The 17293-nt window shown below is 47.8% G+C and overlaps 2 protein-coding genes across 2 annotated transcripts; one reads left to right on the top strand and one right to left on the bottom strand.

Annotated features, from left to right (window-relative positions):
* Positions 1-4706: 4706 nt before the first annotated feature.
* On the top strand, positions 4707-11580 carry psen2 (presenilin 2). The gene is made up of 12 exons (XM_082535654.1): positions 4707-5180; positions 5938-6087; positions 6176-6378; positions 6453-6594; positions 6994-7061; positions 7156-7376; positions 7495-7593; positions 8110-8169; positions 8257-8343; positions 8420-8535; positions 9462-10610; positions 10755-11580. Exons 2-11 carry the CDS (start codon positions 5950-5952, stop codon positions 9615-9617), a joined length of 1290 nt encoding a protein of 429 aa, XP_082391780.1. The 5' UTR covers positions 4707-5180; positions 5938-5949; the 3' UTR covers positions 9618-10610; positions 10755-11580.
* Positions 11581-11941: 361 nt separating this feature from the next.
* On the bottom strand, positions 11942-13984 carry dpy30 (dpy-30 histone methyltransferase complex regulatory subunit). The gene is made up of 5 exons (XM_082535705.1): positions 13908-13984; positions 13137-13177; positions 13009-13056; positions 12781-12923; positions 11942-12086 (listed from the first exon to the last, which is right to left on the bottom strand). The coding sequence occupies exons 1-5, from the start codon at positions 13915-13917 to the stop codon at positions 12014-12016; spliced, it is 315 nt and encodes a 104-aa protein (XP_082391831.1). The 5' UTR covers positions 13918-13984; the 3' UTR covers positions 11942-12013.
* Positions 13985-17293: the final 3309 nt, after the last annotated feature.

The raw sequence follows: 17293 nt of genomic DNA, 5'->3' as shown, positions 1-17293 counted from the left end.
TGGGTGAATGTGCAGTAGTAGCAGCAAGCAGGTGAATTCTGTACATTAATATGAATAGACATCTGACTGTTTTACAGGATAGACAACATAAACATATTTAAAATTAAAGGAATTGAAATGTACATTGTGCCTTGGTTTAGTGTCTGGAAGAGTCCTGTCTCAGTCAATTATAGATGATGTGAGAGGGCGGGTGTGTGTGTTTAGGGCACGGATGGCTTGGGGATAGAAGCTCCTCTTGAGTCTCTCTGTCCTTGCCCGGATGATGCGGAACCTTCTACCAGATTGCAGAAGTTGGAACAGTTTGTTGCCAGGATGGGACGGGTCCTTCAGTATCTGCGCTGCTCTAGTCCGGCATCTCCTGGTGTAGGTGTCCTGAAGCGGGGGGAGAGCAATCCTGCAGCAGCGTTCTGCTGTACGGATCACTCTCTGGAGAGCTTTTTGGTCCTTCACACAGCTGTTCCCAAACTACAATGTCATGTTCTGTGTGAGGATGCTCTCCACAGCGCCTGTATAGAAAATCCTGAGGATCTTTGGAGAGACCCTGAACTTCCTCAGTTGTCGTAGGTGATACAGGCGCTGCCTAGCCTTTTTGGTCTGGACCTGAATGTGGGCAGCCCATGTCAGGTCTGAGGAGATGTGGACACCAAGATACTTGAAGGACTGCACCCTCTCCACTGGAGCTCCATTGATGATGATGGGCTTGTAGTCTCTGTGCTGACCCCTTCTGAAGTCCACCACCAGCTCCTTGGTCTTGCTGACGTTCAGCTGGAGGTGGTTGTCCTGGCACCACGATGCCAGATTCTTCACTTCATCCATGTAGGCCGCCTCATCGTTGTTGGAGATGGCACCCAACACCACTGTGTCGTCAGCAAACTTCACAATGGTGTTGGAGCCGTGGGTGGCCACACAGTCTGAAGTGTAGAGGGAGTAGAGCAGTGGCAAGAGGACACATCCCTGAGGTGCTCCTGTGTTGGTGGTGATGCTGTTGGAGAAGCACCTGCCCACCCTCACCACCTGAGTTCTGCCAGTGAGGAAGTCCAACACCCATGCACACAGACGGCTGTTAAGTCCCAGATCCCTGAGCTTTGTGAACAGTCTGCAGGGCACTATTGTGTTAAACGCTGAACTGTAATCAACAAACAGCATTCGCACATAGTTACCCTGTTTCTTGTCCACGTGGCTGAGAGTGGTGTGTAGGACGTGGGCGATGGCATCCTCTGTGGATCTGTTGGATCTGTAGGCGAACTGCAGCGGATCTGTGGTGTCTGGGATGGAGGAGGAGATGATGTTCTTCAGCAGCCTCTCAAACACCTTCATTACTACCGAGGTCAGTGCAACTGGCCGGTAATCGTTCAGGGATGAGGGTTTGCTGTTCTTGGGCACAGGGATGATGGTGGATCTTTTGAAGCATGTGGGGACCACAGACTTCGCCAGGGACTCGTTGAAGATGTAAGTGAACACACCTGCTAGCTGGTCAGCACAGCAGCGCAGCAGACGGCCGGTGATGCCATCTGGCCCCGCCGCTTTCCTTGTGTTCACTCTCCTCAGTGCCGCTCGGACATCATGCTCCGCGATGCTGGTCACCGGTCTCTCGCTGATGACGTCACTGTCCTCGGTAGTCAGGCGGTAGATAGCATTAGCCGCCTGGCTAACCTCGAAACGGGCGTAGAACCGATTCAGCTCGTTGGTGAATGCAGAGTCGGCGTTGATCGGCGCAGTGTCCCTGGCTTTGTAGTCCGTAATGGTGCGTAGTCCGTGCCACATACTCCGTGTGTCGCCCTGGTGGAAGCGGGACTCCACACGTTCCCGGTACCGGCGTTTGGCATCTCTCACCGCGCGCCGCACGCCGTATGAGGCCGCTTTGTAGGCGCTCATATCGCCAGTGGCGAGACCCGCGTTGTAGGAGGCGGTCCTGGCGTTTACTGCAGTGCGGATCGATCTGTCCATCCACGGTTTCTGGTTTGGGAATGTGGTGACTCTCGCAGTGGGGATAATCTCCTCCGCTAGCATATTGACGAAGCATACTGCTACTTCCGTAAACTCGTTGATGTCGACTGCGCATGCTCTGAACATGTCCCAGTCTACGTCGTTGAGTGCGTCCTGTAGCGTAGCTTCTGATTGGGCAGTCCACCGTTTTACCTCCCTCTTGGTCACGTCTTCCCTCCGTATGCTTTGTTTATACTGGGGGATGAGGAATCAGTGATGATACCCAGCCCTAGTGAGCAGCCTAGGCACGACAGAAGTGGATGTAGCTGTAATAGGAAAAGAACTATTGCTAACTTTTCTGTTAAGGCCTGATCCTTCTGAAATTCATAGCCAGTGCTCTGACACGGTGTCATCAATCTTTGAATGCTGAAAAAGCACAGTGTATCCAGAAAAACACATTATATTATATCAATTATTATAAAATTTGTGTGCGCCTAACTTTTGTGCCGGTACGCCTAACTTTTTAAAGTTAGGTGTACCGGTACGCCCATGGCAAAAAGTTAGTCTAGAGCCCTGCATACAAGAGATATTTATTTTTAGAGTCATAAATATCTGTAGAGTCCGACTTCAGTGAGCGCTCGCCTGGATTTTCCTGTTGGATTATTCCAGCACCCTGTTAACACTAATGAGACCTGCTGTGGGCAGACTGGTTTCCACAGCACTGTCAGCATCAGTGATCTCAGACCACAACCAGCAGCTTAACGTGCTGCAGACACAGTTTTGATCCAAGTATGAAAGACAGTCGTGTTTAAATGATGTGAGTTTGTCCTGTTATTTCAGAGCCTCTGAAAATTGAGACCGTGCACTAAAAACGTCTGTGATTACTAAACAGTTAAAGTCTGCACTTCGGTCACACCTGCATTTCAGGTCCATCCATGTTCATCATGTTCACTGCTAAAAACAAATGATGGAGCTCAGTGTTGAGGAAGCGAAGGGAGTCACATCACAACGTAGAAACTCGTCCTGGCTGAACACGGTACAGCAGGAGGTCGGGCGTAGTCTCATTTTAATGATCTGAGTCCAAAACTCAGCCTTTCCTCGTGTATCCTCCACCAGTATCTCCCTCAGTGTGTCTGTGTTATGAACACCTTGAGCGCTCAAGAGTTGGGAGTTCGCCTTGTAATCATAAGGTTGCGGGTTCGAGCCCCGGCTTGAACAGTCTCGGTCGTTGTGTCCTTGGGCAAGACACTTCACCCGTTGCCTACTGGTGGTGGTCAGAGGGCCCGGTGGCGCCAGTGTCCGGCAGCCTCGCCTCTGTCAGTGCGCCCCAGGGTGGCTGTGGCTACAATGTAGCTGCCATCACCAGTGTGTGAATGGGTGGATGACTGGATATGTAAAGCGCTATACAAATGCAGGCCATTTACCATTTTCTCTTTAGCTTTTTTATCCTGCTTGAAACGCTTTGTGTCTTTTTTGGCTTCATTTGGAGTTTCTTGGATTTTGTTAATTTGCCAGTCCTTCCTCTCTGCACCACACACCTATAACAAAGCTCAACATTTGCTCACAAATATGTTACATTTGGAACATCTTGTAACATTCTTTACAAATCAAATCGCTCTTTTATGAAAACTGGTTTAATGATGGTATTCTTCTTGTAAGTCAACTATTCAATAACACAGGCTCATTGTATAATTACTCAGCGTTCCTTACAGGTGTAACATCCCAGTATCCCCACACCTGTCCATGCCCCGCCCTGTCCTGACAGAGTCTCCTTAAAGCTTCCTTCAAAAACAGAAGAGCGATACAGAAACATTTGCCTTTACTCGGGTTTTATGGAAACATATCGTTAGTTTCATCTCTGACAGCATCTGATCAGAATCTGTACTTTTGTACCAAAACGTGTTATTTGGTTTTACTGACTTTAGTGAGAAAGACTCGTGCTTTTCCCTCATCGATCAAACTCCACATCTGTAAATGTAAGCTGTCCACTCTCAGGACAGAAACAGAAAGTTTGTTCCTGTCTCAACAAGAAAGCTTTGAAAACATGAATATTTGTGATATTTTAATGTCTTTGAGTTTGATTCCATAAAAAGTGACAAAAACATTAGTGTTCGTTGTGCGTGGGAAGAAAACTTCTTTTTACAGCGAAAAACCCCTAAACAAGCACCGAGTAGCTACATAATGTGACATTCACAGAGAAACTCGCGGATTCTTCCACTGACTGCTGCGGCACACCTGCACCAGGGTAACCCTCCGCCTACCCCACTCCTGCTTTACAGGTGAAAATAGAGCAACAGGACCGCTGAGTCTTTGACTTTATTTATTTTCTGCTGTGTTTTACTTGCATCTATTTGAAAGACTGAGTGTAAACACAAAAAATATTTTATTTTATGTGCTGGAATGTGCAGAAAATAGCTTTAAATGTTAAACTAATTTCTTCCAGTCAGAGAATGTTGCAGATAATTAAATTTTTGCTTGATGCATAAAGTTAAAAGATTAAAACTAATAAAACAAGTTTTAAAAAGAGACTTTTCCATCTGATTACATTTTGTATGATGGATTATGCAGAAAAAGTAGAATTGGGCTGAAAGATCTATCGCTTTATCACCTCTTCAGGTTGTAAATCGTGTTTTTAAAAAGTAACTAAGTAATTAATTACTTTTGAAAAGAAGTAATCAGTAATTAGTTACTGATTACTTTTTTCAAGTAACTTGAACAACACATCCTGGAGTTAAGGGAAACGAAGCAGCAGATAGGGGAGCAAAGGAAGCAAAAAGAGACTTTCAGTGGATTGTCAGTGTTAGCAGGACGGAGAGTAGAAGACGGCACAAAGTGAAAGAAAGGCGGCAAAGGCAGTGCGCCGTGGTTTTACAACATCCAGAGGAAAGGAGGAGAAATGAGAAGCACAGGAAGAGCAGAGAGCAGACCGTTATATCGGAAAACACCGAACAGGAAAGCGTGACTGCAACAGAGAAAAGAAACGACCAGAAATCTGATGCTGGAAGCTGGTCAGATATGAAAGTGAACTGGAGCAAGTGATCAGAGCATGTTTTTAACACAGACGCGTTTGTTTGGTTTGAATTTATTTGATTTTGTTGTTGACACACTCCGGTAACGCACCACTTTGCTCTTTGACAACCGCCAATAAACTATACTGTGACGTAGCGGCAGGTCACGTGCTGTGCGGGTCAGCTGACTGCCTTCTTCCGGGTCTTCTGATCGGTGTTTGCTGTGGTGTCTCCGCTGTGATCCAGGTAAACTCGCTTTTTCTGGCTGTTATCGATCACCGATCGCTCCGATGGCTTCCGTGTGCGGACAGAGCCGCCCGTTAAAGCGCAGTCACAGCGGAAAAGGCGCACTTTGTGCCGCAGTCAGTCGCACCGAAGCCGGTCTGGTTTGAAGCGGACAGATCCGGTAATGCCGTGAATTCATCAGCGGAGGAGAAAAAACGAACTCACGTTTAATGTGAGGGGCTCTCGGAAGTACAGGTGACAGGTGGGGTGGACATGTGCGAGGACAGAGACAGGTGGTGGTTAGAATCCCGGGCTCCACCATCCACGGGTGGAGACGAGCGGTACCGAAGGTTTGAAGAAGGTTGGAGACGGTGTAGTCGAGCTGAGGACGCTCCGATGGACACGAGTCCATAGAGGGACAGACGGCTACAGCCACCTGTCATCAAACAGGCCACGCCCCCAGTAATGCAAACTTTAAGCTTGCGATTTAAACAGCTTCGTCAGGTGCAGGTGCCCCACAGGAAATCACCTACAGAGACCAAAGTCTGTGGGGATGACAGTGCTGCCCCTGCTGGACGCCAGAGGAACTGCAGGTCTCAGCTGCTGGTTATAAAAGTTTTTTTAAAAAGCGTAGGCGGGTTTGTCAGAAAGGGACCAGATGCAGGCGTGGACCGTCATCGTGGACCGTCATCGTGGACCGTCATCGTGGACCGTCATCGCGTTCCTGCGTCGGTTTTTCGCCCTGTCAGATGATTTGTGCTGTTTCCTGTTGTTGCAGAGTCAGAACGCCATGAACGCCTCCGACAGCGATGAAGACATCTACAACGAAAGGTCGGCCTTGGTCCGGTCCGAGTCTCCCGCGCTCCCCTCCTACATACCGGACTCAGACCTCACGCCCCCCAATGGCACTCCAACCAAAAGGTTAAAGGTCAGTTTCCGTTCACTGAGTCTCTCCAGTGTTTCATTCCCACGTGTCCCGCTGCGCTGACGCCATGTGTTGCCCTCTGTTGGTGCAGGCGGGGATAAGCAGGAGGCCGGGGGCGGCCGCTGCAGACGGCGGCGGGTCAGATCCGGAGGTGGAAGCTGAGGAAGAAGAGCCGCTTAAGTATGGCGCCAAGCACGTCATCATGCTCTTCATCCCCGTCACCCTATGCATGGTCGTCGTGGTTGCCACCATCAAGTCTGTGAGCTTCTACATGGAGAAGACGGACCAGCAGCTGTAGGTCCTCGCTCCTGCCGCCACACGCCGCCACCTCCTCCCCTGTCAGCTAACTGTGATGTTTTTCTCCGCAGGATCTACACGCCGTTCACGGAGAACACCTCCTCCGTTGGCCGCCGCCTCCTCAACTCCGTCCTGAACACCATCATCATGATCAGCGTCATCGTGGTCATGACCATCTTCCTGGTCGTCCTGTACAAGTATCGCTGCTACAAGGTGAGCTCCTCCTCCTCCTCATATTCACCCGCCTCTCCTGTTGCTCACGTAGATGAAGGAGACGTCCGAGGTTTCTGCTGAGTGCAGACGTGCTGTGATGTCACATGTGATGTCATGCAGCCTGTTTTTAGTGGGAACGGAAAGCCGACCCCCCCCAGAAAACTCCTCCTCCCCCCACTGCTGGTGAAACGTTTGTAACGCACTTTGAAAGAACGTTCATCCCGCTGACGTCCATATCAGGAAATGATGCGCGCCGTAAAACACTTGATGATGTAGTGAGCTCGCCGAGCGTTGCTGCTTGTCGTGTTACTGATTGACCCACCATCGCTTACTCCGTCTGCATGCTAGACTAGCGTTGCATTCGAGTACAGGAAGTGACACTTTGATGTGTTTGTTCAGTTCATCCACGGCTGGCTCATCCTGTCCTCCCTCATGCTGCTCTTCTGGTTCAGCTTCATGTACCTGGGGTGAGTCCTGTGATTGGATACTGCCGCCACAGCGTGATGCAGAACGTTTGTCACGGAGCGTCTCAACGCTCGTGTTGCTTTTTCCGATTTCCAGGGAGGTGTTTAGGACGTACAACCTGGCGATGGACTACCCGACGGTGGGCGTGATCATCTGGAACTTCGGGGCGGTGGGGATGATCTGCATCCACTGGAAGGGCCCGCTCCAGCTGCAGCAGGCCTACCTGATCCTCATCAGCGCCCTCATGGCCCTCGTCTTCATCAAATACCTGCCCGAGTGGTCGGCCTGGGTCATCCTGGGTGCCATCTCCGTCTACGGTGAGTGGAGGCTTCAGACCTGGGGGCGGGGGTCGTGGAGAGCTCCCTGGCGGCTCCAAGCGGCGGTGCTGCTCTGTTTTCCCATCATGCTTTGCTCAGGTTGTTTGTGCTGTTGCAGACCTGGTGGCCGTCCTCAGTCCTAAAGGTCCTCTCAGGATGTTGGTGGAAACGGCTCAGGAGCGTAACGAGCCCATCTTCCCCGCCCTCATCTACTCCTGTGAGTGCTTCCAGCAGCTGTTCTCGATCAATAACAGCTCTGCAGTTTATCTAATGTTTGTGATTGTTTCCTCCTCCGATCGTTATAAGAGGAATCTGAAGGTTTCAGGAACATGCGACTAAAGGTCAAACTTTCGAGGTCTTCTTCTGCTGACCTCCCGTCTGCAGCTCTGAGGTCTCGGAGCGCCCAGAGGAAGCGCCTCAGAGACGAGCTCGAAGGGAAACTCAGAAACAGAAAGTTGGTTTTTGGGAAGCACTTCCTGGAACCTTTCGATCTTTGCTAATAAGAAACTCGTAAATCAGCTGTTTAGACGTTCCCGTCGTGAAGCGCAAGTTCATGAGGGCTTCCTGGCCGTGACGCTGCCGTCACACGATAACTTCCGCTATAATGAAACCAGATTCAGACTCTGACGTTGAGCCGCTGCAGCGCTCTTACGTCCTGAGGCGATCACGATCCTCGGGTCGAATCTAAAACCGCAGCCCGATGACATCACCTTTCATTTTGTTCTGTGTTCAGCCGCCATGGTGTGGACGGTGGGGATGGCGAGCCCCAATGAGACTCAGCGCTCTGAACCAGGTCAGGTATCGCGCCCATAACATCTCCACATTTGTGTGTTCGTCCACAAAGCTAATACTGCTGCTCGGACGCCATTTTGTTTTTCAGATGAGGAGGTGGAGCAAAGCGACGGAAGGGCGGAGCCTCCCAGCAGACACTCCAGGTTGCTTCCAGAGGACGAGATGGAGGAGGACAGTGAGTCCGCCGTCGCTCAGGTGTCCGAGGTTAATGGCGTCTGCAATTCTCTGACGCGTCTCTGTTGTGTGTGCAGGAGGCGTGAAGCTAGGCCTCGGCGATTTCATCTTCTACAGCGTTCTGGTTGGAAAAGCCGCGGCGACCGGGGGCGACTGGAACACGACGCTCGCCTGCTTCGTTGCCATTCTTATCGTAAGTTTTACGTTTGACTCCCTGATATCTACGCCACAACAAACTCAGCGTCTACAGTCACACCAACCCGGATCAGGTGTACCAAGAATCTGACGTCGCCCGTCCACGATGCCAGGCGTGGGCTCGGGCTGGCGCAGGAATTACAGCTTCGTGGCCACAAAGAGGACACGTTAAAATATCCTTTGTGCGCAGACGTTAGATTCAACTTCAGAGTCTTAACTTTGATTTAGTAAGAGAAACGTCACAAGTGACGCAACAAAACTTTGGCATGTTCTGTGTTTTGGACAGACTTGCATTTAAACGCATTTACAGTAGGAAGCCGAGGTCGGGGGAGGCGGGGCTGTGAGGAGGGTCAGGTGACAGGATACACCTGAGCTGGGTCAGAGTAACAGCACACACCGACCGTAACCATATTTACTGAGACAGTTTTTTAGATGAAACCACGCCGACCACAGCCGCAGACAGAAAACAGGTAACCAGGGCGATGGGCGGGCGAGGGGCGCACACAACCCAGGACCTGAATGCACTGGTTCTCACTTACAACCAGTTCAATCAGTCGAGACTGATCCTTCGAGATCACAGCATTGAAGGATCTCGATGTCTCTAAAAAAGATCAATCCCGCGCTGACACAACGGCGCTCATCCACCACGGTGGCGTGTCCCGGCCCCGCCTCACAGCTCTGAGTTACAGCCTGTCTGCCCTCTGTCATCACACCATCCTCGATCACACTTAGGTGAGTTTAATGAAACATGAAAAGTAAAACGTTTCCACCTGAGATCAACAGGAGCCGACGTCGAACATGTACAACTAATCGTATGAGCTGCGCAGGCCCTCGTCAGGCACGCAGGACTCCCTCACTTAAACCTGCACCTGTGCTCACCTGTGCCTCTGTCTCACCTGTGCCTCTGTCTCACCTGTGTCTCAGGGTCTGTGCCTCACTCTGCTGCTGCTGGCCATCTTTAAGAAGGCTCTGCCGGCGCTGCCCATCTCCATCACCTTCGGCCTCATCTTCTACTTCTCCACGGACTTCCTGGTTCAGCCCTTCATGGACAACCTGGCCGCTCACCAGTTTTACATCTGAGACAAAGCTCCGCCCACCTCACCCCCCTCTTCGTTATCTCGCTGGACTGCTGCCTTTTGTTGATGCAACGCACAAAGATTGTTTCCTGCGCTCGTCCTCAGACCACAGGAACTGATGTAAGAGTGTGTGGAAGGTGGGCGTGGCTGTTACCTGGTTGTTTCTGCTCAGGTTGTTTCTACGTCACCTGCTGACTGATATTTAAACCCTGTCTGTAGTCTCTGTCGTGTTGCTGAAGCCGTGATGGTGATGTCACCACCACTTTCTGTGATTGGCTGACGTTCCCGTCATTCTTCACTTAATTTAAGCTCATCGCTCTAACTTCAGGAAACAGGTGGGATGTCTGATTGGTTCATGTGACCTAATGAAACTTACCTGAGGGACGAGCTCACTTTGAGTGAAGCGCTTCAGGGCCATGACCTGAAACCCTGAGAGGCCGAATCTAAAAAGTGAAGTGGGAGGAGTCTGAAGCAGCTGCTGAGCGCTGTGATTGGGTATTTCCTGCTGACACGCTTTTATCCAGAAGCATGTTTGTTATTCTTATTATTTTGTTATTTCATCTTTAATTAAGCAGGTAAACCTAAAGGAGACACGAGGTCTCGTTTTCAAGAGCGACAAAACTGGGAATGAAACAAAAGACGGGATTTAAATTTTGATCGAGAAGGGAAAAAAGGTTAAAAAATAAAAGTGCAAACTGGGTTTCCTGTCTTTGTATTTGAGTCGTTGGGGCTGCGTACGTCAGCGATGCTGCCTCACTGAAACATTTATAAACATTATAAACCTGAACATAGAACGAATTCATCATTAACAGCTGCAGCCGCGCTCGCAGCGTCACAGATGCCTGCAGCTTCAGTGTCAGAGGTCACACGTGGGTCTATTCTGACCTTTCATACAGGCAGGGATAGCTCAGTAGGTAGAGTGGTGGCCCCATGATCGGAAGGTCGGGGGTTCGACTCCACTGAACGGCTACCCTGAGGTACCCCTGAGCAAGGTACCGTCCCTACACGCTGCTCCACGGGCGCTGCACTGGCGGCTGCCCACTGCTTCACTGGGTGAATGGGTTAAATGCAGAGGAACTATTTCCCTATGGGGACTAACACGCACACTTTACTTTACTTTTCATTGGACAATCGAGTGAAGAGCCGTGAGCACAGCTGGAAACAGTAATGCTGACATAATTAGGCTGCTGTTAATGAAGCTGGAACTCTTCTGCTCGTTTCTAGCTCCGTGTTTTGATTCTCCCACAGCAGCTTTGCATGATTCCCAGTTCGTAATCATCCTTCTTTACCTGACACCGCACCTCAGTGCAGCCAGCCTGTCTGAAACGAGCCGTTTCAGGTGTTTACGCTGGCTCTTTTCTGATTGGCTGCTCTCGTAAACAAGTGCGTTGGGTTTCTCCCCTCTCAGTGACATCATCCAGATCCAGAGTGTAAAAAAACAGAGACACTGGGTGTTCAGAGCAGCCTGAGCTGAACAAGCTCATGGTTACTGTGAACGTCTTGTTAGGAGCCGATGGCGTGCACAAAGTGTTCTCACAGTTTCCCACTTGCTGTGCAGACAGGAAGCATACAGCTGGATGATTGTGCGTTTGTGGCAGCACTGCTCAGATTTTCAAACTGAAAACAAAATTTTCTCTTTTTTAACTGACTAATTATAACTTTAATATATTTATTTTAGCCGTTTTCTTTTTAATGTGTTTTCTGAACGCAAACAGAAACACTGAATTTTGGGCCTGGCGGGACGCCGTACAGAGACAGAGCAGGTGCTTTCTGGATGATTCCATGTTTAATAATCTGCTGTAGCTTCAACACTACCTGGGCGGGTCTTAAATGTTCCAGTTCTTTGTTTTTGTGCAATAAAGTTTATTATAATCTGGTTTGTTAGCCTTGTTTGGCTCCTGATTTTGGTTTCCTGTCGTGTATTCAGTGTTATCATTCTTACAATAAAAATTATTTTTCTTGTCAAACTGATTTCGTCTTTTAAAGCTTCCATTTAGTTCCAGATTATTTGTCTGGAAACTGCATTAAACAAATGTTCGCACCCATTTCCCCCTCAAACATCCAGAACATTCATATTTAAATCTCAGAACAGTTAAATCTCATATTTGAAAATAATTCTGTTTTTAAACGTACAAATTAAAGTTACAAATTCTTGAAAGCATTTTCCTCAAACTGCTGTGATCTTACGTCCCCTCCTCGCTCTTCATGAGGTTTTTATTCATCTTTTTTACCCCATTTAACAAATTTTTCTCTTTAAGTTTGAAAGAACTTTTCACTAGTAGCACAGAGCAAAATCATCCTTTCAGAATAAAAGCCCAGAGGACAGTATGTTTTTCACATCCTTTATTTTTAATTAAAAAAAGAAAACAAACAGAAACGGGCTTCGACCAATGAGGCTCTTCAATTTCTCTCCTCAAACTGGGATTTGTTCTTCAGCAGGAACGCAGCCAGGTACTCGATGGGGTTCGGCGGTCTGAAAGAGGAAACAAACCTTCAGCGGAGGCATTTTAGGCAGAGTGAGACCAGAAAGTTCAACACATGAATTTTAACGAGTAAATATTTCCTGAATGAGACGACAGGACGAGCTCGCGCAGACTGCAGGTCACAGCGGCGCACGGAAGCACTTCTGGGAGTCTGAGTGGAAAACACATGGACGAGGTTCAACACGGCAAACACGTCGACCACGCTGCCGCCGCCGATCAGAGCGCCATTAAACAAGAAGCACCGAAGCTGTCGCCCAGCACGGAATTACAAACTATCCCTACTGCTGAGGATCTGCTTCCGTAGTTATGCTGCAATAGGTGTAGGCTGCTGGGGATTCCCATGATGCACTGGGTGTTTCTTCTTCACTCACAATGTGTTAATAGACCTCTCCTGCTCTTGTTTGGGAGGACATGGTTTGAAATTTCAGAATCCAGCGAGGCGTTTGTTTCTTCTACACCGGAGCGCTGATCCAGGAAGCAACTCCAAACTTTGCTCCGCACTTCCTGAGCTCTTGAAACACTTATAGCCCCGCCCATCTGTACTCGTGCAGCAGGCTAATAGTACGTCAGTCTGTATGAATAAATGTTATTAACACAGCAGCTCACTCCGGTTCTGCTGCAGGTAGACATGTCCATGTTTCTGATTGGTCGCAAGCTGCCAACTCTGTTTGTGTGTGTGTGTACCTGTCCTTGGCGAGCACCGACAGCCCCTGCAGCAGGATCGGGACCACCGTCTGGTCCAGGTACGCCCGGGTCGGCAGCGCCTGCAGGTCCACTTTCTGCTTCGACATCTTCTCTGCGCTCGCCTTCTCGTTCTCCACCGTCCTCTGAGGAGCAGCAGAAAAGCATGCTGGGAGTTTGCGGCAGGCTTCACATCAAGCACAGGGCTGTGTGTGTCTGTGTGTGTTTTACCTGGATGTTGTCTGTCAGGCCATACTCTGCGTGTGGGTTTTCAGAAACCTGTAGGAGGATTTTAAACACTTTGATCAGAGAAACAGGTCACACGTGTGTGTGTGTGTTTGTGTGTGTGTGTTACTCACAGGTGTGTGTCCCTCCATGGACTGCTCCACCTCTGTGTGATCTGAAACACAAAGAAGAGCTGCTGAAAACTGTGCGTGCAGCTGCTGCACAGAGACACCATGAGCACCCCAAGGATTCATTTATCAGTCCTGCTTGTATTTGATTCATAGGTGGTCAAATTCAATTAACACGTGACTGGTTTAACCATTTCAGCTCCACACAAATGGTTTCCCCTCTGTGCTGCCAGATAGACGAGCCTAAAGTGGCTGATTTTTCCATTAAGTTTGGCACAAACTAACTCACATCTATAACTGTATCGATGCTGACCCCGGCGGATTGATAAAAAAGCTCAGGAATAACAAACAGGTGCAAAAATACACCCGTTTAAATACAGAGAAGTGAAGAGTCGCAGAAATGGACATTTTCTGAATGGAGTTTGGCGTAGATGAACTTTAAACGGAACATCTTCAAGTCTGTTTGCGGAATTAACGCCGTCGAAGGAAAATCTCTGAACGTCTTTGTTTCCAGGAGGAAGCCAGTGGAGCAAAGAGCGGCTCAGCTCGTTTCTCCCGGGCTGTCTCCGTTATCGGCACCGAGCCTGCGCCGCGCTGCAGGCGGGCTAGCTTAGCCCCGCATTAACGCTTCTTTTCTGCCAAATTAACTTCTCCTGAAGCGGAAACCGACCTGCTGAGATTCAAAGCGACCATTAAACAACGAAATCAACCGGAATCACGGAGCAAAGAACCCGAATTACAACGAAAAACGCCATCAATGGCTAACAATCAACCTACCGTCCGCCATGTTTGTTGTGGATCCGGCGTACCAATGCTTCCGGTCTCCTCAGCGGCACTTCAAAATAAAATACCCTTTATTTATTCATAATTTGACACAATAAATTATACTGTTGGTTTTCTGTATCATTTATATAATTTCGTATATACAAAGAGCATAGAAGTAACTCAGGAAGAACGGTTGTCATAAAAAGAGTGCACAGACAAAATAAAACAAGGTTAATTTAATCATCTGAAGTAATTTGTAAAGCAGACACCGCTTCTGCTGTAACGAATATTATTTTCATCATGTCAAGAATATTTTCCCATAAAATATCCAAACACAGCAAACTCAGCAAACTGCGGCTACGTTCACTCTGCAGGTCTTGATGCTCAATTCCGATTTTTTGATCAAATCCGATTTTTTTGTCTGCTCGTTCACACTACAAATAAAATGCGACAGCAAACGCGCTCTAGTGTGAACGCTCAAAGCGGCCGCGTGCACAAAAGAAGACGTCACACACAACGCGCTCTGTTTAGACCCAGAGCCAGTAGAGGTTTTAGATACGGGCGACACGGGCGGTTGCCCGGTGCGGCATCGTGTCGGGGGGCGGCATCACGGGCCTCGCCAAAAAATAAATAAATGCTCGTACTCATGCTGCCCCGACATCAGCCAGCGCATTTTGGGGATGTCACAGGCACCGATCGGTTTTCTGTCGCCCCTTTGCTGGGAGTAAGGGCGCCCTCCGTTTGCGAGCTGCGCCTGCTGCTGGCGGCACAGGGAGGAGAGGGCGGGGCGGCGGGGGAGTCTCTGGCTGGAGCAGCGTCTAATAACCAACTCACAAAATAAAACAACATAAAAACAAACCAACAAACACGAAAACACCAGACATCATGATACAGAGCCCTCGGTGCGCCTGCGCGCTGCTGAAGTCAAAGTAAACTTTATTGTCATCTCCGCTACAGACAGTCCAGCATATAGAGAGACGAGACGACGAGGCTCCAGTTACAGCAGTGCAAGTAAACAAACAGTATGTATCAGAAGAGTAAGAAAATAAATCTACACTTTAGGACTCGGGGTAAAGGATCAATAACAATTTAAAATTTACAGTTTGATGATTTAAAGTCTCACACACAACCCGTCGAAAGGGGCGGGGCCAGCTGCTTCCAAATAGAGCACATTTCATTCATAATGTTGTAAATCCAAGCCCATCATGTATTCATGATTTGAATCCTGGGTTGTGTGAAATCCCAGAAATAAACCTTAGACAAAGTGAATCTGTGAACTGTGTGTTAGGTTATGTTGTGCTGATCCTCGGGTTGCGGGACTTGTGTTCATACTGGAGGGCAAAATGAAAACCAAGATGGACAAAAACAGTTCAAAGCCATCAGGAGGAGAAACGAGCAAAAGATGCAGGTAAGCAGATGTGTCACTGAATAATGGCAGGTCATGCTGAAACAATCAGAGTCAGAATACTTTATTAATCCCTGAGGAAATAATGTGGGTTACAGTTGCTCCAAGAAGAAATGGTAAAAATAGCAACAGTAACAGACTAATCTTTGAAAAATATAACATTTCTTATCACCTCTATGCCGATGATATACAGATTTATTTTCAATTAGATGATGACGACATTGCTCCTTCGTTGCACTGCTTCCTCGAGTGCATGAGAGAAGTCAGAGAATGGCTTTCAGACAACTCCCTTATCCTGAACGAAAAGAAAATGGAGATTGTGGTGTTTGGCAACCATATCCCTAGGGGCCTATCAGCTGATACCTTTGGTTCCTTTGCCACTTCTTTCTCTGACTCAGTTAGTGACCTAGGGGTTCTGCTGGACAGGTCTTTCAAATTTAACAAACAAGTGTCCTCAGTAATCAAATCTAGCTTCTACCAACTGCGCCTTATTGCCAAGGCTAAGCACTATGTCCCTCATAAAGATCTTGAAAAGCTCATTCATGCTTTTGTGACTTCTCGATTGGATTACTGTAACTCCCTCTACTTTGGTCTTCACTCCGCTCTCCTTCACAGACTTCAGCTTGTCCAGGATGCTGCGGCTCGCCTCCTGACTGGCACTAGAAAGCATGCCTCTATCACCTCAGTTCTTATTGAGTTGCATTGGCTACCCATAAAATATCGCATTGAATTTAAAATATTGTTGCTCACCTTTAAAATTATAAATAATTCAGCCCCTCGTTATCTTGTCGATCTTCTTAGTCTATATGTCCCTGGGCGAGCCCTCAGGTCTTCAGCCCAATCACTCCTGGCTCAGCCTAGATCTAGACTTAAATCGAGGGGTGACCGTGCTTTTGCCCTGGTTGCACCGAATCTGTGGAACAACCTTCCCATCGCTATCCGTGCGTCAGACTCCGTTTTATCTTTTAAATCCTGTTTAAAAACTCATTTATTCTACATAGCTTTTCCATCTAGTTAGCGTCCCTGTTTTATATTTGGTTCCATTTCTTATTTATGTACTTTATCTTTTAGCTATATCTGTTCTTAGTAACTTTGTTCTTATATTCCCTTTTATTGTTGTATAATTAGTGTCCTTAACCTGATGACATATGTGGTACTTTGTTAATAGTCTTTTATTTATTGTCTTAATTTTCCTTTTTATCGTAAAGCACTTTGGTGTACCACTGCTCTTTTAAATGTGCTATACAAATAAAGTTGTATTGTAAACTCTGAACAATACATTATGTTACAGATGTTAATATTAATTAGTCAGTGTCAATTGTTGATTCGTCCTGTTCTCATTGTATGAAGAATTATGATGGCTGTTTGCATACAATGCACTCTCTCTCTCTTCATATGTGTGTGTGTTTCTCTGGTGAATTCCGACAACAGCTTTATGTTAATGTACAATCCTTAATATGTTTTATGTGTGTGTGTGTGTGTGTGTGTGTATGTTGGGGGGGGGGGGGGGGGGGGTTCAGTCTTCCAGAGGGAGTGTTCGCCCGGGGCGCCAAACAGGCTAGGACCACCACTGCCCAGAGCAAACAATATTGTTTGACTGATGGCCGTTAATATAAAGACTTCGGACTTTACGTTTCCCAATTTTTGCTTTAAGTTATTTTGTTATTTACATAATAATGTAAATAACCTGTGGGCTCAAAATGTGGTCATAAATATTTTGTACTTGTAAATCAGTTTTGTGTGTGTAAAAAGAATTTGTGTGTGGACTTAGCAAAAAAAACCCTGCAAGTTACAAGTACGAATTTTGACCCAATTTTTCTTCCTATCATCTGATTGGTCAATGTCATGTCAATCACAAATGTAACAATCCAATCAGAGAACAGATGGGTTTGGCTGTCGAGGGGCGCTTTTTTGAACTGCAGGTCTTTGAAGGGAATAAATGGCCTTTTACATGCCAGCCCAGCGTTTTCCTTCATCACCACGAAGGAAAACA

The sequence above is a fragment of the Aulonocara stuartgranti genome (genome assembly GCF_965226115.1).
Source record: "Aulonocara stuartgranti genome assembly, chromosome: 6".
NCBI lineage: Eukaryota > Metazoa > Chordata > Actinopteri > Cichliformes > Cichlidae > Aulonocara > Aulonocara stuartgranti.
Note: the sequence above shows the minus strand (reverse complement) of the source record. Positions and strands in the feature narration are given on the sequence as shown.

Coding starts and splice junctions, on each gene's coding strand:
- psen2 (XM_082535654.1), top strand. CDS start 5,950: ATGAACGCCTCCGACAGCGATGAAGACATCTACAACGAAAGGTCGGCC. Junction 6,595..6,993: donor ACAAGTATCGCTGCTACAAG/GTGAGCTCCTCC, acceptor GTGTTTGTTCAG/TTCATCCACGGCTGGCTCAT. Junction 7,062..7,155: donor TTCAGCTTCATGTACCTGGG/GTGAGTCCTGTG, acceptor TCCGATTTCCAG/GGAGGTGTTTAGGACGTACA.
- dpy30 (XM_082535705.1), bottom strand. Junction 13,057..13,136: donor CCATGGAGGGACACACACCT/GTGAGTAACACA, acceptor ATCCTCCTACAG/GTTTCTGAAAACCCACACGC. Junction 12,924..13,008: donor GCCTGACAGACAACATCCAG/GTAAAACACACA, acceptor GCTGCTCCTCAG/AGGACGGTGGAGAACGAGAA.